At 39.8% G+C, this 23,351-nt stretch overlaps 1 protein-coding gene across 1 annotated transcript in view; it reads left to right on the forward strand.

Annotated features, from left to right (window-relative positions):
- Positions 1 to 23,351, forward strand: part of MORC1 (MORC family CW-type zinc finger 1) — a 94,964-nt gene that overhangs the window by 40,539 nt on the left and 31,074 nt on the right. The window contains exons 15-20 of the mRNA XM_077817282.1: positions 3,757 to 3,885; positions 6,465 to 6,570; positions 8,094 to 8,232; positions 15,203 to 15,271; positions 15,648 to 15,875; positions 18,074 to 18,160. Coding sequence (XP_077673408.1) covers positions 3,757 to 3,885; positions 6,465 to 6,570; positions 8,094 to 8,232; positions 15,203 to 15,271; positions 15,648 to 15,875; positions 18,074 to 18,160 — 758 coding nt within the window. The remainder of the gene's footprint in view (positions 1 to 3,756; positions 3,886 to 6,464; positions 6,571 to 8,093; positions 8,233 to 15,202; positions 15,272 to 15,647; positions 15,876 to 18,073; positions 18,161 to 23,351) is intronic.

A 23,351-nucleotide genomic window follows, 5' to 3' on the forward strand; every position in this document is an offset into this window, starting at 1 on the left:
CAGATCCATAGTAGTACTTGGAATAATCGTGCTCTAGTTTGAATGAAATTATGGTCTTAAAAAAATCTAAGCGTGATTTCGTCCCTTCACAAATAATGTGCATTTCTGTCTAATGCGGAGAAGTTTGGTAGCTCAAGATGTCCAGTTTCACCTGGCTACACTTATTTCCAAGCCCAGTTCCCCACCCCACACTGTCCCCATATGCAAAATTTAGGCTGTCACTGTGGGGTTTGTGCTTTTTTGTTTCTTTGTTGTAATATAAAAATTTAAAACAGAACAGTTGATGTGGACATGTTCTGTAAAATACTTCCTCCTGAAATATTCAAGTACTTTTTGGCCAGTGTACGTATCTATAAAAGCCCCTGCCTGTTGCAAGTATGTCAGTTACCCAATAGATGTGTACCAGTAGCATTAGGTCCCCAAATATCTGGTTCCTTTGGGACAAGTGTAGCCTCAGTGCAGCCTTGGACAAGTGTCCTTCCTTTATACATGATCGATCTGCCAGTATTGCTCTGTATGAAAGAAAGCACAAGAAACACTTAAATCTACACAGGCAGTTAATAGAGGGTCTTTTCTCTCTTCCTAGGAAAAAAAGTGATGGAGTGCTTTTAAACTCCGGTGTATGAGCAACTGCTCCTGAAACCTTAAAAGGGATATTTATGTAGTTCTTTACTTACTTTTGAAGATGGCTAGTGAGAAGAAGTTAGTTGAAGTGAACAATTATACGCTTTCATGGATGGGAGCAGGGTTTCCTGTAGTGCTGCGTATCCTTATGCACCATAAGCTATATTGATGCTCTGCTTCCAATTGGCTTTAATGTAGGAGAAGTTGTTTAGAAGTTAGTAAACTACCCGTTTTAACTTTAGAGCAACTTTGGCTTTTCAGACCCTGGCTCCAAATGCGTCTCTCTGACGTATTCAACCAATCCACCTCAGGATGTCTGTGCATAGAGTCCTTTCTTTGACTGCAGGTCTGAAAATCAGCCATCCAATTGGTCAGGATCACTATTATTTAATATTGGTGGATAGCACAGGGGTGCATGGCACTTGATGGAGAATACAGGCATATAAAAAGACATGTTATGGCAGCAGGATAAATGACATGGAGCAGAGAAGGAGAAAAATCTTACAGAGAACAAGATAGAGGTGGCTTGTTTTGCAAACCACTAACGTGTTTTGGGGTTTTTTTAGTAAGCTGATATTAGAAAGTTAGCATTGGGACACATTTGGTGAATGCATATGGAGGGGATGGAAGTGATGGAATAGTGTTTGTTTCTATCAGTTGGGCTCTGTCAAATATAAGACAAAACAGAGTCCCAGCCTCTGAAGGTATTTGAAGGAGGAGAGAGAGAGTGCAAAGCTCTCAGTACGAGATGTCTGAAGCTGCCCATGGAGATGTTTGAGAGAAAAGGAAACTAAGGGAGGCATGAATTGAAGCAGAATTGGAAGATCAGAAGGCCCAAGTGGGGCCTTACTTATAGCAGACTGACTTAAGGCAGAGGGGTGCAATCCATGACCTTTCCTTCATACTTTCTCCCACAACTTTCGCCGGCACTCAGCTGCATATGTTTTTATTGACTTTAACCATTCTTCCCGCTCCAAGCACTCTGCCTACAGAACCCAAGTGAAGTTTTGGCTTTGTCAACTTCCTAGAGCTAGAAATGTTTTGAAAGAAATACCAAGTAATTATTGCCCTGCTCTTGGATGCTGCGTTTACCATGAGAGACTGAAACTGATTAACTCTGTTGACTGTATTTATGTGCTTAAATGAGCAGGTGGCTTTGATCCAATATTTTTTGCTGTTTATAAGATTCTTAAAGTTTAATCCTTTAGAGCCTAATTTTCAATTACACTCTTAGTTTTATTGAAATAAATGTGGGAATAAGGGGCACAACATATGAACCTCAATGTAATAAGCAAGGTCCACAAAGAATAATGTATCTTACAGAATAAGTTTACCAAAATAACTGATCAAAATAAAAAAATTACAGCAATTCACACAGCTTTTCTGCCAGGTGTTTATGAGCAAAATAATTGTTCTTTCCAGTGAGTCTGTACGTAGAGTCATAGAGTTTAGGCCAGGACTACAAGATCATCTAGTCTGATCTCCTGTGTGATATTCCTAGATAATCCTGTCAAGTGACCCCCACCCACATGCTGCAGAGGAAGGCAAAACCCTCCCATGGTTACTGCAAATCTGACCTGGGGGGAAATTCCTTCCCCCTCATATGGCGATCAGTTAGACCCTGGGCATGTGAGCAAGAACCAATTAGCCAAGTACCTGAAAGAGCCCTCTCAGAGCCTTGGCTCTCCCGATCCAATGTCCCATCTCCAGCCATGCCCATCTCTGACACCTCAGAGGAAGGAGAGAAAAAAACAAAAGAGAATACACTGCAGGGGGTACATCCCTTCCTGACTGCTGCCAGTGGCTGGCTGAAGCCCTGGAGTTTAAGCTTTTAGGAATATAAGATATAAAGCAGAAGTGAGCCCCACAGCTGCTGAACCCTGCCCTGCCCCCTGCTATCACATCATGCTTGCATTAGTTCCCTCTTTTGATGATTATGATGGTGTGCCCCTAGTATATACTGTTGCCTTTCTGGGCTTGTGGTCTAGGTCTTGGATGAGAAAACAGTGATTGAACACTTCTGGATTCTGTTTCTAGTCTGCTACTGACTTCATGTGACCTGAAGTAAGTCACTGAAACTTGGGACAAAATTTTCCTTAAATTAATTTGCCTTAAATTAAGCTCCTAAATCTGTCTTTAGGCCTTCAAAGTAGAATTTACAGAAGTACCTAAGTGACTTATAAGCATAAATACCATTAACTTTAAATGGTGACACTGCCTGAAATTCATTTAAGCACTCTCTTCAATTGTACATGGAAGGCTTAAATACAGATTTAGGAGTCTAATAGTTTAGGCACCCATGTTTTAAAAAATCTTTGGCCTCTGTGCCTTCATTGTCCTATCTAAGTTGAGGATCGGAATATGTTCTGCCTCGGAGGTCTTGCAATAGTTTAACTAAAATATATTAGAAAATACTTCCCATGTGACTGGGAGCTTTTAGTGAAAGGGGAGTGCTTCACAAATATATGTTAATGTTGATTCTTTTTTGTCTTCAGGGTTGTTGTTTTTTTTTTTTTTCTTTTTTTTTTTTCAGCTTAAAAATGTGTGAAGACAGAGCTTCCTTTGTGGAGCAGATCACTGTTAAAAAGTTGAAGATTGAAAAGTACTGCTTATCATTGCAATGTATTGGATAACTACAAACATACCTAGCCTTTTTCTCAAATGTTTGTGAATTGGAATTTCACAGTAGTCTTTAGCTTATACTGGATTTGAGCTGATAGAATGGCATTTAAAGGTGACCCAGCGGTCTCTCTGTATTACTACCTCATTCTGTATAGGAACTGTAATATTTACATAGTGGCATGTATCTTCAAAGTACTTCACAAACATGGACTAATCGTCCCCACCCCTCATATAATGTAAGTAAATATTTGACTGATAGGGACACAGAAGGGGATGTGGCTTATTCCAAGGCCATGGGAGTGTCCATTTCCAAACCCACATGAACGCTTAGGATCCCATCTCTCAGTCCTGTTTCCAGGCCACATCTTGTACTACCTTCATGCCTGCTTGCAACTTCTCTTAAAAGCTACTGGTCCCCCAGTATTAGCAAAGCACATTCTTTAACTAATTTTGTAGTTTACATTTAAACTCATTCTTCTGCCACTGAAAATTATATAAAAACTTCTTTAGGTCAGAAAGGAGTAACTTCATTCTGGAATGAGTTTGGATATCTAAGTGACAAATGGTTGGAGAAACCCTCAGATGCAATTCAGTATAAGAGAAGACGTGCAGTGGAAATTCCTGCCCTGGTTCAGTGTGGTAAGTTTATATAATTGAATACATAAAAGGAGAAATAAGGAGAGGATTTAATAGGATAATAAAAAGGCCTTTAAATTGAAACACCTTAATCCCAGCTTTCCCCGGCATTTGACACTATACTGCTATGCTTTCATGTGCTTCTTTCTTCAGAAGATCCCCTTATAGCCCCTGTTTTTCATTTTCCATCTCTCCCTTAACAAAATTCATTCACATCTTTTTTTTATAACTGTGCATGTTCCACTTTCTGTATGTTTCATCACATCCTATTTAAAGGCTGCCAGCAAACTACCGAATGGTTTGATATGCTGCAGAGTGAAAAGATTATTGGTAAAGGACTGCAGAAGTGGAGCACAGCTTTGGCTTTTAATTGATTAGTTAACCATTGTTTAAAATTAATTTGCCAAACTCCTTTTACAAATTGTCTTTACATAACATGTTTTTGTGTGAAGCTGTTTCAGTGTTTCCCAGCAATGCACCTGTCTCCAATGCAAGATTGGGTTCTTTATTGCTCTGCATCAGGACCAGATCAAACCTCAACCCTGGCAGTTTTAATTTGATGTTTTTTCAGTTTGTTAATTTGTTCCTTGCTTTTTACCAACATTATCTTTGTAAAGAGACCTTGCTTTTTTAACTTTTGAATTATATTCTGAGCTTCCCACTTCCTATGGCAAAATTTGAGTTTACAGATGGCTTTCTATGCCTGTAGTATCCTAGTATGAAATTGATCTCACGTTTCAATTGATCACAGTATAATTAAATATTACAGTGCTTTGTTATCCTACTAAGTAGCTTTGAGCTCCTGTTCCTGCAGTTCTGAGTCAGAAGTTTAATAAAAGGCCTTTTCATGAAAAAGCCCAGTAAGTAAATTCTCCCACATCAGTGTCACAGAAATAAAGTGTTCCCTACATTAAGTTGTCTGCTCCCAGAAAGGAAACTGCTAGTCATAACACTGTGAGCACAGAATATGACATTTAAATTGGCTCTTGAATTTATAGCATATGAGAAAAATTTAAAATTTATTTCAGAAACACCAGTTAAAACTTTAATGTCAAGTAAAAAACATGGATGGAAAACATTGTTTTTAAATTACCCATTAGGGTACTTCTGTACATTTAAGATTCTGAAGCTATTCTAGTGTAACAAAAACTTGAACCAGTATGAAGTCCAGGATTTGCTGTTTAGTCCTGGCTCAGTGACAAAAAACATCCCCCCTCCCCCCCCCCCACACACACACAGAAGAACTTGTGATATACTTTGAATCATCAGGACTCACTAACACTTGCCATTGATCACTGGACAGATGGAAAGTTCAACTTTCCAGTACTATATACAGTATTCATTTCCAGCCGTGTCAGTGCATGCTGCTTGTTGGAAATCACATCAATCTTGTCTTCCCGTCCCATTTCAATACAGTTGTAATCCACCGTTTTGGGAGAAGCCCACTGCATTTCAAAGCAGTCTGGAGTTTATTACTTAGACACACAAAGCATTTAGCAAATTTGTCAGATCTGCTTGCTAAATTCATGTCAGAATAGAAGAGAGAGGCAAGGTAAGAGGGGGGATGGGGCGAGCAAGACAGCAGTAACTTATTTAACATATAATATTTCATGACTTGTCATTGTTAGATATAGTGTGACATCTTGAAAGCGTTTGTACTGGTTAACTGATCCGTAAATATTTCAAAATGCTGATCCTGGTCTAGAAATCAGTGAAACTTTAGTTGCTCTAATATAGTTGGCACAATAACTACCACTATTCAGAAAATATACTCCTCACCTTTTCTTAGTACTTAATCCTAATAATAAGGCTTTCAAACCCAAATTAGATTAGGTCTTCTCCAACAGGTATTGCAGCGCTTCATATTTTCCAAATGCCTACTGCAGCACTTACCTTTTGGAAAGTGTTCAAAAACAAGTGTTCCCGGGGTAGAAATAACACCAAAATAAATGACAGTGTTGGACAGTGTTCACTAATGATCTAAAGTTACAGTAGTAAGCGGAGTATCTGCCAAACTGTATGTAAAATGTGAAATTATACATGGTGATTCCTTTGCTAACACGAGTCCAACTAACTGGGTTGCCCTCAGAGGGAGAGGAATTATAACTAATGCATCCTAGAAGCCTCTGAAAATTATTTCAAGGCCTGTATCTTCTGTTTTAGTGGGGTTAGAAACATTGTGCCATAGAATGTGAGCTTGGTTCCCGACTTTCTAATAGAGGTTCGGGTTGGTAGAATCACCCATTTCTATCTTTGATGGGTCATGATGTTCAGAACTGTACACTGCCTGTCCTGAAACTTGGGGCAGCTGAACTTTGGAGGAATAGGGAAAGGCAACATTTGTGTTGCATGTTGCTTTTTTTTTTTTTTTTTTTTTTTGTGGCTGCCATTTGCTGGAATTTCTCTTAATCTGTCAAAATTCTGACAGCTTCAGAGAGCCTTTAGTAGACAGAGGGAAAATGAGACTGTCAAAGCTGCATGTTGAATCCCATTAATCACATTAGCACAATAAATGGGGGAGGGGGTGAGGGTTTTTTTATACTTGCTGTGATGTAGTAATGTTCTTCTAACTACTTAATTAGATATCTGCCTTAAATGGCGGGTTCTGTCATCATCCACTGATATCGAAAACAAAGACCGCCGTGGAATCTGGACCTGTGAAATGATCCCAGGCCCTCTGGAAAACAAGTAAGCTTTTGATTAGCAATACTATATCACTGATCAGCATATTAATAATGAATTACCATTTATTAGGCATCTCCCTTGAAGCCAGAGTAATAAAACAAATGCAAAAAGTAAAGCATACATGCTATAGAAATATTTGCAAAAGCAAATACCATGTGAAACTTTACTTTTGTGGTTGTTATATTAGAGAAGACAGGCAGAATAATGGGGGTGTATCTAACCTTGTTAACTGCAGTAAGTGGCAGGTAGTATGTATATCAGCTCTGCTACTTCAGACACTTGCCACTGAAGGCACACTCCTTCTCTACACCTATCCCTGCTTTAATGATGAACTCAGTCATTGGGAGAAGGGACATTTTGGGGTCACTCGTATCTAATCTAAATCAGTCTGTCTGGCACACTCCACACAGTCAAGCTTGGTTTCATCTTTATCACACTATCAAGGTTCTGTGGGCAAAACTGGGCTCTCAGGCCATGTCTACACTACAGAATTATGTCGACCTAACTTTTGTCGGCATACAGCCACCGCAGTTATTAAATCACTTGTGCGTGTGCACACGCTTTGCTCCTTGGGTCAGCAATGCGCGTCCTCACCAGGAATGCTTGCATTGATTGTGTCATCAGTGTGGGGCACTGTGGGACGACCCCTGAAACCCAGTGACAGTCAATGTAAGTAATGCAGTGTCTACACTGATGCTGCATCAGTCTAATTACATGCGGCACTTACATGGGTGGGAGCCAGATTTAAGTGAAGACGCATCTACAGCTGGTTTGATGCAAGGCAGCTTACGTCGACTTAACTGTGTAGTTCAGAGCAGGGGTTCTCAACCCTTTCCTTTGAGAACCCGCCCAACATGCTATAAAAACTCCATGACCCACCAGTGCCACAACACTGTTTTTCTGCACATAAAAGCCAGGGCCAGCATAAACGCAGAGCAATTTCCCGGGGCCCCACGCCACAGGGTCCCCAAAAAACTGAGTTGCTCAGGCTTCGACTTCAGCCCTAGGTGGCAGGGCTTAGAACCCTGGGGCTTCAGCCCCACACAGCGGGGCTTCAGCTTTCTGCCATGGGCCCCAGCAAGTCTAAAACTGGCCCTGTTTGGCAGCCCCCCTGAATTCTGCCCCCAGGAGGCTCCGGACTCCTACTTGAGAACCACGGGTGTAGAGCAGGCCTTGGTGGCCCCTGTGCAATTAGCACATTGCACAGGCATATCTGACTGAGTCATAAGTAATTCTGGTGCACAAGAAGGAATAGAAACCAGTTTCTTCCTTTAATCGGTGTTTGCACCCCAGAACTAACGAGAGTCAAAAGGAGTAAAGCTAATCTTTTCACTGAAATTGACAGAAATGATGTGGCATATATTCAGAGAACAATTCTATTCTGTAAGATGATGCCTCTTTTAGTCACTTTGGAGGGCAGTACTGTATTTTGAACCACTGAAGAGAATTCAAGACAATACAAGATGACAGAGCACGTATTCCTTTTCACTCATTTTTCTCTTATATCGATTGAAACCATATTGTAGGTGTAATAGACCAGAACGTTTACCCTCCATACCTTTGGGCACTTTGAACAGACTATCACTGTCACCAAATGACAAAGAAAAACTCCTCATAGATTCAATTCAGCGACATCAAAGGAAGCTGGAAAACTTGCAGTCCCAGGTGAGCTGTTACCTGAAGCTTATACTGTTTTCCTCTGAACTGTCTGGGGTTTGTCTTAGGGAAAGTTCCATCTAACTCAATATGAATCTAAAAATTAAACATTCTTGGTGTGTTATGTTTTTTGTTTTTTGAAAGAATGAGGAGAAAAGCAGAATGTGTAAAAACTCTGATTCAGATAGAACATGTTCCATGGCAGTATTTTTCAGTGATAGTTGGAATTATTAATTAAGTGAAAACCATTTTGATTAACTTTGGTTTAATAACTATCAAATTGTGAGTTGAATTTTGTTTTTTCTGAAATACATCACATGAAGTGAAATTAAATTCTATTAGTCGGTAAGCAAAGTGATATGTAATTGATATTGTCTTCAGAGGTGAGAATTGCATAATTTGTTTTGCTTTATCATTTATTTTCTAATAGACATTAGGATGCTGCTGCAATCTTAATTACCAAGTTCTGTCTGGGAATTTAAATATCCACAGTCCATAAACTCCAGAAATACTGGTACCTTTTGGTAGACTTAATATTTACTGGGTACTAAAAGGATAAATAGCTTGATTTCCAGATTAAAAAATAAGCCTCTCAAATTGGAGTGTATATAAACATTGTTGTCCTTTTTAGGGTGCTAGTAAATATTGGGGACTTGTTTGTTTCCTGTAGGAGGCGAAATCAGTGGAGTATGGTCAAAATATTTTCATAGTGTGACTAGCTTGTTTTACACTACCTACATCAGTTGTTGAACAGAGCTGGTCACAATCAGCATGCAGACAAATCCTTCATTTGGAAATACAGCCAAACACCAATGCCTGGCTCCAAGGGAACAACTCATTTTGAGTTGGGTGTTTCTGAAGGCAGAAAGCAAACTCTTGATGTTAGCAATAACTTTTCCAAAAAATAACCCTATTCAGACAACTAACAGCCATTTCTCAGCTTGCTCACCATATTTTTGAGCACCAAGTCTTATATCTTAGTCCTATACTCTAGAAATGAATCCTAAATGCCTCTGAAGTTCATTTATTATCATCGCTGTAGTTTTTGTCCCTAGTTACTCATTCATAAGTTTGCCTAATTCTGCTGAAGTGATTCCATGCAGTGAGAACATACTCCACAATTAGATTTCAGAAATGTTCCACCATTACTTTTGATAACTTAGAACACCTGTAGTTAGGTCAGCCCAGTTTCCTTTTTCCCTGCTGTCTTCTACTCCAAAACTGAATTTTTCCACACCTTCTTCAAGAAAGATCCTATGTAAGATTACCTGTAATGATCAAAGATGAAGTAAAACTGTCTCATATATAGGCAATGTTGTTGCTTGCTTTGTAGTAGCAAAGGGACAGAACACCATTTAACACCTTGCTTGCCTCTGAAACCACTGCTGTATGCTAAGAGATTTCAATAATTTTTCCACAATAATTAGCTTTGATTGGTTACAATTTGCTCTTATTTTTAGTATCTTCTGCAAACCTAGAGAACTTGTTTCCAGGACAATTATCCAGTTAATTGATGGTATGCACAGGCTGCCATAGAAATGCTGAGGCTTAGCATTGGAATGTAACTAGTGTTTTTGCAGTAATACAAGTATTCGCTATACTATGGTAACGCTAATTACAGTAAAATGCTAAATGTCAGTGCTCTTACGGTGAACGACTGGTCTCTTGTATGTGGACAGACTTTCATCAGTTCTTAGAACTGACCCTGCAGAGGCTGGTGAGTAAGGGGGAGCTTGACTCGTGTCTTGCCAAATTGAAAAGCTTCCAGCTATGTGTTTTTTCTCCTCTTCTTCAGACAGCGTTTTTGATCCAGCACTGTATTGTACCTCCTGTTTTTCTTTCCTTATCTTTGATTGCTATCCCTTGTCAAATGCCTTTTGAAAATCTAAGTGTAAGTACATCCACTGAATTTGCCTTTATCTTGGTGGTAATACCTTCAAAGAACTCCAGCAGGTCAGTAAAACATTCTCTTCCCTACCTGAATGCATATTGGCTATCACTCTAGCTGTGCATACATCCTGCACGTTTTACAAAAAGGTGCGTACATTTTATTGTGACAACTTAATGCTATCATTTTTCTTGAAAAAATTGTAAGTGCTGGTAAGGATCAGCATAAATACTGAGTCCCGTGGTTTTTTTTCCTTTCTCTGAGCTGTTACAGAGGGAGTAGCATCTTTGGGGACTCTCAGCAGGCAGACAGGAGCCAGCATTCATTGTGCATGTGCTGAACTTAAGGACCTTTCCAAACAAAATAAAGCATTTAGTCTTACACTTAGGTTTCAGGAAGGTGGACAAGAGAACTTGCCAAACCTTTAATGTTTCCGGAGTGTAATGGTAACTTTTGTACTGAAGGAAACAGAACATTTTAACGACAAAATAGCTAATCTTTGCATGCTGTAGTGTTGTTGTCTTATGTGATACTAAATTTGTTTAGCATTGGAAATCAATTTTGAATAATTTTTAAAACTGTTGTTGCTTAACTAAACACACATGAATTTCAGGCCATACTCCTCCAGGTGACAAGTTTATGTAAAAAGGCATATCTACAGTCTATCAAGAAAGTTACAAAATATTTTGGTCAAAGTACATTTTGTGAAAATCACTGCTTTATAACCAATTAAAATGCCTCGCGGCTACAGTCGTTATTTTTCAGTATTCTTAAGTTCCATGGGCTGGATATTATTGTTTAGCTACAGCAATGAGAATCCAGGATCAGTCCATTGATTTTAATGGAGTTGCTCCAGTTTTATGCCAGTGGTACTGAGGACAGAAATGTGGCCCTAGATACTTAAATGCAGAATATTAAATGAGATGTATAGCTGCCCCAAATTGCCCCGTATTGAAAGAAGAGGAAGGATTTGTCTATTCAGACTGCTGTTACGTTACATCTGTAATTGAAGCGTGTGCTGGTGAACCATTTGTATGCCAACATGTACTCTTTGTGCAATATTGCTGTCACAGTTTCAGAGTAACTGCACCTGTATTTTTCCTCTGTGGTCCCTTGCGGGCATAAGATTTATGGCTCCCAGCCAGCACTTCTCTTGGGTGGCGACTCACATCTCCCTTCCTGCTGACAAGGGATTTTAAGGCTGTACAGCCCCCTGCCATGCATTGTGATGTCCCCAGCAAGGAAGTCTGCCTCAAGGCCAGCATCTGTGTGTTGTTTTCTCTCCAAGCACAATGTTTTTACCTTTGACCACACAGCTCTTCTAATAAAACTCATTTATTATGAGAGCAAAAAGCACCACACACACACACACACACACACACACACACACACACACACACACACACACACACACACACACACACACACACACACACAAAATTGGTTAAAGAAAGTTCCTACATATTTAGTTAACATACCAAAAATCACCCATCTTCACATGAGGTGTCTGGTAGGAAACATCCCTTCCAAACCTTCAGCAAGGGTGGGAGTACCCTTAGAACCAAAGGTCCTGTTCATCTACTGAGTCAAAAAGAAGGCCCTGAGTCAGGTTAGGCTCAACCTTTTATACCCAAAGCCCTTTCTTTGTCTTTTGGTCTTTGGAAAATCCAGTTTGAATGAGTACATGCAAGACACCCCAGGGAGTGGAACTTCTCGGGAGTTGTCTTCAGTCCCAGGATGAGTAACTCCCTGCCCTCTACACACATACTCACACTCATACTCTCTCCCTCCTGCTCCTCTTCCTTCTCCCTGGAGAAGCTGTGGTAACCCTCCCCTAGGGAGTAGAACTGTCATACATGAAACCATTCATAAATTTCAAACAGTGATTCCCCAAAGACATTGCAGGGGATTGAAATATTTGTCACCAGTGCTTTACTAAATTTCTCAAGGTTGCATAGCATATTGTACAGTAATATATGTACTTAACTGTCTACTAGCTGTCAAAGAGGCACAAGATAAGTTACTACCAAACTGTGGCTGCTGAATTCACCCCAGCTGCCAAACTGTGCTACATAATCTAAGCTTACATTCAAATATATTTCTGTGTTCAGTGGGGGCACAAAAGGACTTAAATATTAACCGAGTGGAAATCAGTCGTGCTCTGAGTGTGCAGTCAATCTGAAACAATTGCTCTGAGAGGTGTGAAATGCCTCTTTCATCTAAGTCAGGGGTTCCCAAACTTAGTTCGTGGCTTGTTCTGGGTAAGCCACTGGCAGGCCGCGAGATGCTTTGTTTGTGTGAGCATCTGCAGGTACAGCCACCCGCAGCTCCCAGTGGCCGCGGTTAGCTGTTCCTGGCCAATGGGAGCTGTGGGAAGCAGTGGCCCGGCCTGCGCCGCTTTCCGCAGCTCCCATTGGCCAGGAACGGCTAACCGTGGCCACTGGGAGCTGCGAGTGGCCATACCTGCAGATGATCAGGCAAACAAAGCATCTCGCGGCCCGCCAGGGGCTTACCCAGAACAATCCGCAAACCAAGTTTGTGAACCCCTGATCTAAGTGATATGTACTAGGTCTAATTTGAGGATGGCAATATAAACCTCCTCATTCTTAACTAGCTACCTGCTGGTAACTTAAACAAAATAACTAAGGCAGTCAAATGATTAAAAAATTTAATCGCTGATTCATAAAAAATAATCGCAATTAATCGCACTGTTAATAATAGAATACCATTTATTTAAATATTTTGGGTGTTTTCTACATTTTCAAATATATTGATTTCAATTACAACACAGAATACAAAGTATACAGTTCTCACTTTATATTTATTTTTGTTTACAAGTATTTGCACTGTAAAAAAACAAAAGAAATAGTATTTTTCAATTCACCTAGTACAAGTACTGTAGTGCAGTCTCTTTATCATGAAAGTTGAACTTACAAATGTAGAATTATGTACAAAAAAACCTGCACTCAAAAATAAAACAATGTAAAATTTTAGAGCTTGCAAGTCCGTTCTGTTCTACTTCTTGTTCAGCCAATCGCTCAGGCAAACAAGTTTGTTTACATTTGCAGGAGATAATGCTGCCCGCTTCTTGTTTACAGTGTCACCTGAAAGTGAGAACAGGTGTTCTCATGGCACTGTTGTAGCCGGTGTCACAAGATATTTATATGCCACATGTGCTGAAGAGTCATCTGTCCCTTCATGCTTCAACCACCATTCCTGACATGCGTCCATGCTGATGACAGGTTCTGCTCGATAACGATCCAAAGCAACGATAATGATCCAAAGTGCAGACCGACACATGTTCATTTTCATTATCTGAGTCAGATGACACCAGCAAAACGTTGATTTTCTTTTTTGGTGGTTCAGGTTCTGTAGTTTCTGCATTGGAGTGTTGCTCTTTTAAGACTTCTGAAAGCATGCTCCACACCTTGTCCCTCTCAGATTTTGGAAGGTACTTCAGATTCTTAAACCTTGGGTCGAGTGCTGTAGCTATCTTTAGAAATCTCACATTGGTACCTTCTTTGCATTTTGTCAAATCTGCAGTAAAAGTGTTCTTAAAATGAACAGCGTGCTGGGTCATCATCCAAGGCTGCTATAACATGAAATATATGGCAGAATGCGGGTAAAACAAAGCAGGGGACTACAATTCTCCCCCAAGGAGTTCAGCCACAAATTTAATTAATGCATTATTTTTTTTAATGAGCGTCATCAGCATGGAAACATGTCCTCTGGAATGGTGGCCGAAGCATGAAGGGGCATATGAATGTTTAGCATATCTGGCATGTCAATACCTTATATTGTTTTGTTTTTGAGTGAAGTTATGTAACAAAAAAAAAAATCTATATTTGTAAGTTGTGCTTTCACAACAAAGAGATTGCATTACAGTACTTGTTTGAGGTGAATTGAAAAATACCATTTCTTTTGTTTATCATTTTTATAGTGCAAATATTTGTAATAAAAATAATATACACTTTGATTTCAATTACAACACAGAATACAATATACAGGAAAATGTAAAAAAACATCAAAAATATTTAATAAGTTTTAGTTGGTATTCTGTCTAACAGTGCGATTAAAACTGTCATTAATCGCAATTAATTTTTGTAATCACAATTAATTTTTTGAGTTAATCACGTGATTTAACTGCGATTAATTGACTGCCCTAAAAATAACAACCACCGGCAAATAGACTTATTGCACAATTCCCTGCTGCCTCACTCCTCATTTTTTTTATTTATCTGAATCTGCTGTGATGCTTATAGAATTTCCGCCAGAGTACGGTTAGTGAAGCTCCTGGCCACTGAAGTCAAGTCAGGCTTACTGTGGAGTACATAGCATTCTGAGCCTGTTTCTTGGTATTCTGTTGTATCTGATTAGAGAGGAAATTCACTGCATAACTGATCAGCCTGTGAAGAACAGGGGCCGCTTGGGGAACGGCTCTCCATTTTGCTCAAGAAACTTGAGGAGTCTACTTGGGTAGCCCCTGAAAATAGAAGTTATATTCATTTTTTGGTCCATTTGGCTAGCTAGCACAGAGGTGTTGGGGGTCTTTGAATTAGAATTCTGACCACTAGGTTCTGTGGTGGGAATTTCTAACCAATAAACCAGACCTTTATAAAGACTTGCTTTATTTCAGTGTGCTGTGGTGACTTGGTGTTGGGGAATGGAATTGGGAGTTAACCATGCTTAATCCCCCTCCCTTTTTTTCTAAATAAACACACCTCTTCAAAAGCCTCTGCTACCTTCCTGAAACATAACAGAATCAGATTTCTATAAAACTCCTTAGCTAAAGATTCCCCAGAAATCTTCATTCTACACAGAGCAGATGCCAGAAGGTGAGTTGACTTTCATAAGGTTGGGAGAGGAAGAAGTATTTAAAGAGGTTATTTATGACTTATTTCTGTGGTGAATGCTTCCTACTATACTGTAGAATACTGTAGTAGCGGGAGTATTAAAGATATTAAACTCAAGCGTTCACAGTGAACATGTAAGCTGGTAAGAACAGTCCATTAGTGAGTCTTTACTGATTTTGTGACAGGCATAAGTTACTGTAAACGTCTGAATTTCATGTGTTTACATTTATTTTTATAGAAATCTCGTTTAATCCAACCACACACAGTTGCTCAGTGTGGAGACAGCAGTGGAACACTCTTAATAGATGTGAGTAACTAAACTCTTTGGATAACTATTTTCCATTGTGAGCTAGCAGAGGCAGGAAAGGAATTAAAGATAGTCCACACACGCTAATTTACTTCAGACCAGTACATGTCAGAATTTTGTCCTTCAAATGAAGTGGTGTTTCATCTTGCAGAAGAAGTCTGCTAACACATGAAGAGTCTGATCCAAAGCCCATTTGAAGTTAATGGGAATTTTTCCATTGGCTTCTGTGGTTTCTGGATCAGGCTTTTAGTAAGGTCAAACTTTGTGGAAATTCAAGAGTTATGAGGTAAAATAGTTTGAGCGTTCTTGTTAAATGACCCAACCAAAAGAGAAGTGGTTACTTTGACATAACTGACAGTTTCCTTTCTTTAAGAAGAATGAAAATGTTCAGAAAACAGTGAGTCAAAGAAATGCTTTCCATAGAGAACCAGCTCCGTCATCTTCATGTTTGGATAATTGTAGCAGAAAACAACACGTGCAAAAAAGAGGTCCTAAAAGACGGGATATTTCAGAGCACAGGGCTACTTCCCAGAAGAAAGCAAGACCTCAGGAACGACACATACCTCCTGTTTCCCTATTGGAGAAGCATCACCAAGTTTCACTGGTTTAGTACCACTTTATTTCTTTGTTTCTGATCTCCTTCCTAAAGTAGTTTGCTTATTAGTTTGATTTATACTGCGTATTTATCAACTTGGAAGGTGCAGTTCCAATAAGAAAAAATTTAAGAAAGGGCGAATACTATTTAAAAAAAAATTCATGAACTTTCATTAAAATCTTTGCAGTTGCTTTGAGAATTGCAGCCCTTGTTAACTGGCTTTCCGTGATCAGTGAGGCGTAAGTTTAGTTTGCAAGAACGCATGGAAAGGAATGGTGGAATGACCCCATGAAAGTACATTTGCCTATGTGTTTATAGACTACCTTAAAAGTTCTACGTACTGTTATTAAGCATTATTGCCAGTTGTGTTGAGTGCCTAGGGAACCAACCCAGGATAGGGCCCCATTGTATTGGACATTGTACAAACACAAAAGTAGACAGTTCCTGCCCCAAAGATCTTACTTTGTAAACAATTAAGGATTAAGTAAAGAGACTGTCAAAGAGCAGGTATAATAACATCTAGCACTAGGAAATGTGAAATGGAACCCCAAAAAGTACTAAACCGTGCTTGCTTTAAATATGAGTTACAATAGAAACTCTTGAGGGCAGGGACTGTGCCTAATATGTTGAAGGAGAGCGTACATAAAATACTTAGATTTAGCAGAAGGATATCGTATGCTGTAACATGTAAGCATTTCTTGTCATCTCTCTGTTCATAGATGATGATGAAGTACGAGTATTTTGTATTTATTCATTGTACTAACATGTAAGTGATCTGAGCCTGGCAGTGAACTCAGGAATCTTGTTTCTTGGGTCTGGTTATAGCCTCTTACCTTGATATTATAAGTCTTGCCTTTGAGGAGAGATTACTAATTATCTTGTTCCCATAAAGTTCTATTAGTTGTTGTTTTTCTCATTCTCAGTTGGGGCTGCCTCTATACCAAATTTCAGCTTGCAATCCCTTAGCACTTTTACACTTGATTTTTTTCAAAAATCACAAGAATTGTTTAAAATGGGACAGTCTTTTCTATTATTTTTGCTCAGACTAGAACTCCCCACAGACACACAAACAACCCCCTCCACCCTCCTTTGCACAGAGACTGACCCTGTAGAATCTCATTCCAAAAGGTGAATATTTGGGACAATTAAGTGACTGAAAATGAGGGATTAGAATGGAAACGTTTATGCAGCTTTGAAAATAGTATAGTGGTAACACCTGTTACAGTTCAGCTTGCCTGGTATTTCTTTGTAGCAGCTGGAAGAAATAAAACATCTAAAAGCAGTAAGTAAGACTAATAATAACATCAGCAGTTAAACTGGATAGAATAAAAATGCACTTGTGCGATCAGCCCTCATACTTCAGGGCATAAACGGAACACTTGCAAAGGTCAGGAAAAAGTCACTTTCCCCACGTCCCCTCCCTCTATTCCAATCACACCCAATAGGGTAGTATTGCTCATTTGACCATTAGGGCCCAGTATTGTTTGCCTTCCTCTGGCAGAAATGACTGTTGAGGCTGGCATACGCTTTTAGGTGGATTATTGGTTTAATGTGGTATGATCATTCTTGGTGCTAAATGTCTCCTGGTCATAAACTGAGTGTGAAAAGACAGCTGGCTCGTGTATGCTGATTTGAATATTGTACACTGTAATTTTAATGCCAGGATTAAATTCAGGGGCAAATATTCAGAAGACTGATGACTGGCATACTTTTTGACAGGTGCAAATAGCACACAATGAATGGCAGGTGCAAATGTGTATTTCAACTTGCAGCTGGGTAGGTAAGGGTGCAAGTATCCAGATTTGCACACACAATTCAGTCACAAGTACAAATTTTACAAGTGGAAATGGCACCTGCAAAATGGACACTGCCCTCTTGAAAATTTGCCGCTAGAAACAGAACCAGATTTGAACTGTGGATAGTTCAGCCCCTTGGTGCATCTCACGGAAATGTAGAAATAAAAAAAAATGCATGTTCTGGGTATTTTCACCTAAAAAGCAGAAGACAAAAGCAGTAATGCCCAGTTATTAAATAATGCTAAGATTTCGGAAATGTGCAGGTTGCCACACTGTTAGAATAGATGTAACATCCTGGAGCATTATTTTACTCTTAATCCTGAGTGATGTGGTGTGCTTCAACATCTCTGCTATTGGCATGCTAAAACTAATTCTAAACTTGTTGATTCCAATTCTAATACCTTATTGCAGGTGCCTCATGAGAGCCAACAAATGTTTCTGGAGAAATCTGAAGTTGCCAAAATTAAAAAAGAAGACAGTGACCTAGAAATCATCTGTGTAAGAAGCCTTTTTTACCTTTGTTTTTAACCCATAAGCACTGTGTAAAATAAGCTGTAGTCAATCCAGAGTGAAGTCTGAGTGCATTTATACCTCTATTTTTCCTATTAGAAAACCATTTTTAGAAATAGCTGCTAGCACCATTGTGCCAGCACTGAGGATGTGGAATAATTTTGTCTAATCAGATTTTAAAAGACTATCTTAACAAAACGTTTTACTGTCCACATTGCCTGATTAAAAAAAAAAAATGGATTTTTACATGGCAGAAAGATGTAGCATGATAGAAGCCTAAATGACTTAAAGCCAGTAATACTCTCAGTTGATTGGCTTTGAGCTTTCTAAACCCCTGAGTAGAAATGCTACTTGCCTTAATTACTTGTGGATCATCTGCTATAAAATGCTGCTTTGTCATGAAGCTTGAAAAGGTAGTGTTTCTAATGCAGTGAAAATCAGTCCATGAAACTGTAAACCTACTATGTCCATGCAATTAGCACATACTTAGTTAATTTTAGGAGCATAATTTATTCAGAATAGCACAGAAACTCTGCAAATAGCAGCCTTCATCAAGTCAAGGTGTTTTGTCCATAACAAAAAGACCATCAACAAGCTAGATGAAACTAGCATAGTTGTTAGATATTAATTTTAACAATAACTCTGGGAGTCTGGTGATAGCAAGATGCACATAGAGCAAAATTGCAAAGATAAAGTAAGGGAAAATCACTTCCTGAAAGCAGCACAAGTAACTATCTTAGAATCAAGGCAGTGAAACATAAGAGGGAGCTAGGCCATAGAAAGGTATAGAGGGTAGTATCAAGTTACTAAATCAATCTGTGGCCGTGCTGTGGTCGAGTGAAGCCCCTTTAATATATGAGGAGTGTGACACAAGAAATTGACACTGGACTTAACGACACATGAAATGGATAAAGGGGAAAACCTGAAAATAAAGCAGAAGTTGTTGTGATGCAGCATGGACTAATTGCAGGTATACATTAAAACGTAGCTGTTGATATAAGAAAAATATCCGGCTGAACTCCTGAAGTGAAAGCAAAATAATTTCCTTGAAGTCAAAAGAAACATCAGTGAAGGTTTGAGTACCAATAGCTCATAACTCACTTCCAGATGGGGATGTTAACCCAGGAAATTGTTATAGATAACAATCCATTGTTGTTTGTGGCAATAGATAACAATCAAGCATCTGCTGGAAAAGTAATATGAAAAAAACACCAAATTTCCCATAAGAGTGCATCGGGAACAGCTTTTGTTTCAGAATGTGGAGGAAGTAACCAGGGGACAGCCATTTCAAACTTGATTCTGACCAACAGGGAAAAATTGATAGTGAGTCTGAAGGTGGAAGGCAATTTGGGTCAAAGTGATCATGAAATGATAGATTTTATGATTCTAGGGAAAGGAAGGAGTGAGAGCAGCAGAATAAGGACAAAGGTCTTCAGAAGACTTAGATAACTGGTAGCTAAGATCCCATGGGAAGAAAATCTAAGGCAAAAAGGAGTTCAGGAGAGCTGGCAGTTTCTCAAGGAGATAATATTAAAGGTGCACCTGCAAACTTGGTCCTGGCTCAGTGCAGGGGGCTGGATTTGATGACTTTGTGAGGTCCCTTCCAGCCCTACATTTCTGTGATCAAGTGTGATGACCAAGATTAATTATAATAGTTGTAAGTCCTAGGTACAGTGTGTATTTCCTTTATAGAAATGTCTAGCAACATGCAAATAGTGGTCTAATAGAGATGAAAAGTAGGAGTTGGGACACCTGGTTTGTGTTCCTACATGTGCCACTGACTCACTGATGCACACACTGTAAGTGACTTACCTGACATCAGTTTTCCCATCTCTAAAACAGGACCTATGCTACTGCCATACGAACAATAAAAATAAAAGTTGTGACTTGGGCAGAACTTGTTGAAGCCACTCTCATCAGGAGAATAGGCTTTCTCATTGTCCGGTACTTACTCTTTCAGAGTTGGTCATAAATGATATGTGAATCACATTGCTTGTGGTATTCTGGCACTTTTACTTACAGTATCGCCAAAAACTGAAAGTATGAACCTGGGGAAAAAACTACTCAAATGGACTGGGATTGTTTGGAGTGCAAGTATGGAATAGTTCTTTATCGCTCGCTCTACTAGATACTTTTCAAACCATTTCAGATCTTGTTATTTCTAAAGTAACTCAAGTTTCACTTGCAAGTGAAGTACTGGCAGATCAGATGTCACCTGGACCACGTAGCTGCTTATATCAAGTGTAACTATTTGGCTTCTGTTTTACTAATCTGCATTCTACCTTCCAAGCAGTTATTATAACAACATCAAACCAGGGCTTAGGTTGGGCCAGCTGTCACTTCATTTCCTGCTCCAGCCCACCCTCACATACTCATACTGTCAATGAGATAGCTAGAACAGGGAAAGTGTAACGTATGATTGAGTAAGTAGTAGTACAGAATATAGATTGCCTTAAGATAAGGATGGAACTGCACTTGGAATCAAACAGTAAAGTGGGACATGACTGCTGAAATGACATAGTACACAGGTTAGGAACAAGGGCCCAGCACCAGCTGCTTTTACCATCCACAGATTGAGACAGATTTTATCACTACATTTCTAGCCCAAACTGGGGCAGTGTGGAGTTATGGGGGCTCTGAGATGCTATCCCATCCAGAAGTTAGTCTATATCTGAGCTTCTTGGCATACAGTAGAGAGTGTGTATGTGGCCATTCCTCTTCTCAGTTTTGAGGAGAGATGAACCAGTGAGTGCTAAGAGAGAATAGTTCCAGTATTTCCTCAATTGGAAGAATTATTACTGTGTCCAACCTTTGTGCAGGAAACAGAAAAAGTGGCAGTATGCCTTATACTCCACAGTGGCACAAGTGTCATGTATAATCTAACCTACATCTGTTTTCAAACAGTGCTTAAATACTGTATTATGAGTTACCATAAAAATGCCTATAACATTCTTGACAAATGATACTGCTTTTTCCCTGCCAAGTGGCAGTGTGACTCTCCACTTCAAACAGTGCTTCACACTTAAGGTTTGCATCTCCCTTGGCATGGAGCACCCCCTTTACTCAGTCATTCTGCTGGTTCTTGGAAGGTTTTCCTTAGCTCACATATACCAGTTCTTATTTGTTTTAAGGAAACATCATGTTTGTCATTTATTACTTGCTCCAAGTATATTTGTGTGATCACACCAGGCAATCTAATCTCAGGCTGTTGGTGGTTAATTAAGTTAGAAAAATACCTACTATCTGTAGATATATCATTGCTTTTCCGTTATGCTGTAGCTGCAAGAATTAAATTAGGAATTAATTGCCTTTTACTGCCTTGGCAGCTTTTGTTATATTAAACCAGACAGTTATTGGCCTGCTTTAGTTCATCTTAACCCCTCCCCTGCTTGCCATAAAATGGCTGTATGCAGATACTTGTGTGTCCTGCCATATAGACCCAGGTTGCCCTGGCAAAACATATTCTCACTAAATATCTTGGCTCAGACTCTTAGCTAGTGTAACTGGGATAGCTCCTTGTAAGTCAATGAAGCTATGCCAGTTCACACTGACTGTGGATCTGGTCCTTGATTTGTCAAATGAAGTACATCAAAATGGCTCTGGTATATGAATGTAGATGACTCTTACAAAGTACAGGTAAACCATGTTTGTATCAGTGTCCTGGGTGACGTGGAATATCTGATGATCATGCTTCATACTATCTTCTATACCAAATGGGTATAGAACGGGTAGGTGTGATGGGCTGTACAGCCCCCACACTGAAGTGGAAGGGGTTAAGGAGCTACTCTGGGTCCAGGCAGCTCCGCCTTGCTAAACCTGCAGTGCATACACAGGCTGGAGGAGGAGCTGAAAAGGGGAGTGGCGTAGCTTGCTTGCAGGCAGTCAGTGGAGGTGAGCAGACCAACACTCTGAAACTCCAAAAAGAGCCCTGCTGGGGCCCCTGACTGTTGATGGCCTGTCCGACCTGCTGAGGGAAAAGGACTCTGGACCTCTGCAAGGCTGGAGACTTCTTTGACTTATTTTGTTTACAAGCTTTTGCGTTTCCCTCTTGAATGGGGAGGCCAGTAGGAAGTGATCTAGGAGGCCTGGCACTTCAGGGTATTGGGTTCAGCTGCCTGCCTTTGGGCCCTGGATTGGAACCTAGTGGAGAGGGGTGGGCCCAGCTTCCCTTACCCACGTCCTGATGGGGCTGGAGACTCAGGACTGGGAAGACTCCATATCTCAGAGTGTCCCAACTCCATATCTCAGAGAGTCCCAACTTCAGGCTTCACCTTTGGCCAGGTGAAGCCTGAAGGCCCTTGCTGGGCAGAAGAACTAGCTCTTTGTTGGAATCTTGACATACTTTGGAACAGGTGGACACAACTTGTGGCCCAGCCAGAGGGCTAAGCCATAGCAGAGGACAGATCACTACAGGCTATCAACAGGGGGTGCCAAGACAGAAGAGCACCTGTCACACCCTCGCTGACCACTAGGCGGCACCTGTGGAGGGTAGATCCCTTCACAGTAGCCTGTTATCTTCACCACTTTTTTTCATGCCTGAGGCAATATCCCACTTCTAAGATATGGAGTATATTCTCCTGTAATAACTATCTTTGTAGATCACTTGTTTTGTAGACAAAAATGGTGCTGTCACCTTTGCTTGTGTCTTCATTTATCTGTTTGCCCTGGGCTAATTAGTCATTATTATGTATAACTCACCTAACAGAGGCGGTATAGTAAATGCTTCTCTAATACTGAATTTACAGTATAGTAAATGCTTCTCTAAACTTCTAATTATATTCATAAGATGTAATTCCTTGGCATTTTGCCATATTGCACATAACATCCTAGATACATGAGCCAGGACAGCAGTATTAATTTATGGTGAGGCAACTTTTTGTTCTTGCTACTTCCTTTTTAACATTCCTATATATTATTGACTTGCTTTAAGCATGCCTATATGCTTTAGATTGGTGAGATATTAATTCTCGTCCAATAGACTACTTGGCTTCCCATCACTTGTATCTGCATCTAATGTCTGAATCTTGGTTTAATTTTTTTGACAACCTGATTTATTTGTAGCTGATGATCAATTTGCCTTTACTGCAGACTCTATTAATGTACTGTACACAGGCCCTTCAAAAAGTCAGCCTTGCTAGCTTCTGTGCAGATAAACCTAATGGTGCACCTGGATGGAGAA

Source organism: Eretmochelys imbricata, chromosome 1, assembly GCF_965152235.1.
Source record: "Eretmochelys imbricata isolate rEreImb1 chromosome 1, rEreImb1.hap1, whole genome shotgun sequence".
Lineage (NCBI taxonomy): Eukaryota > Metazoa > Chordata > Testudines > Cheloniidae > Eretmochelys > Eretmochelys imbricata.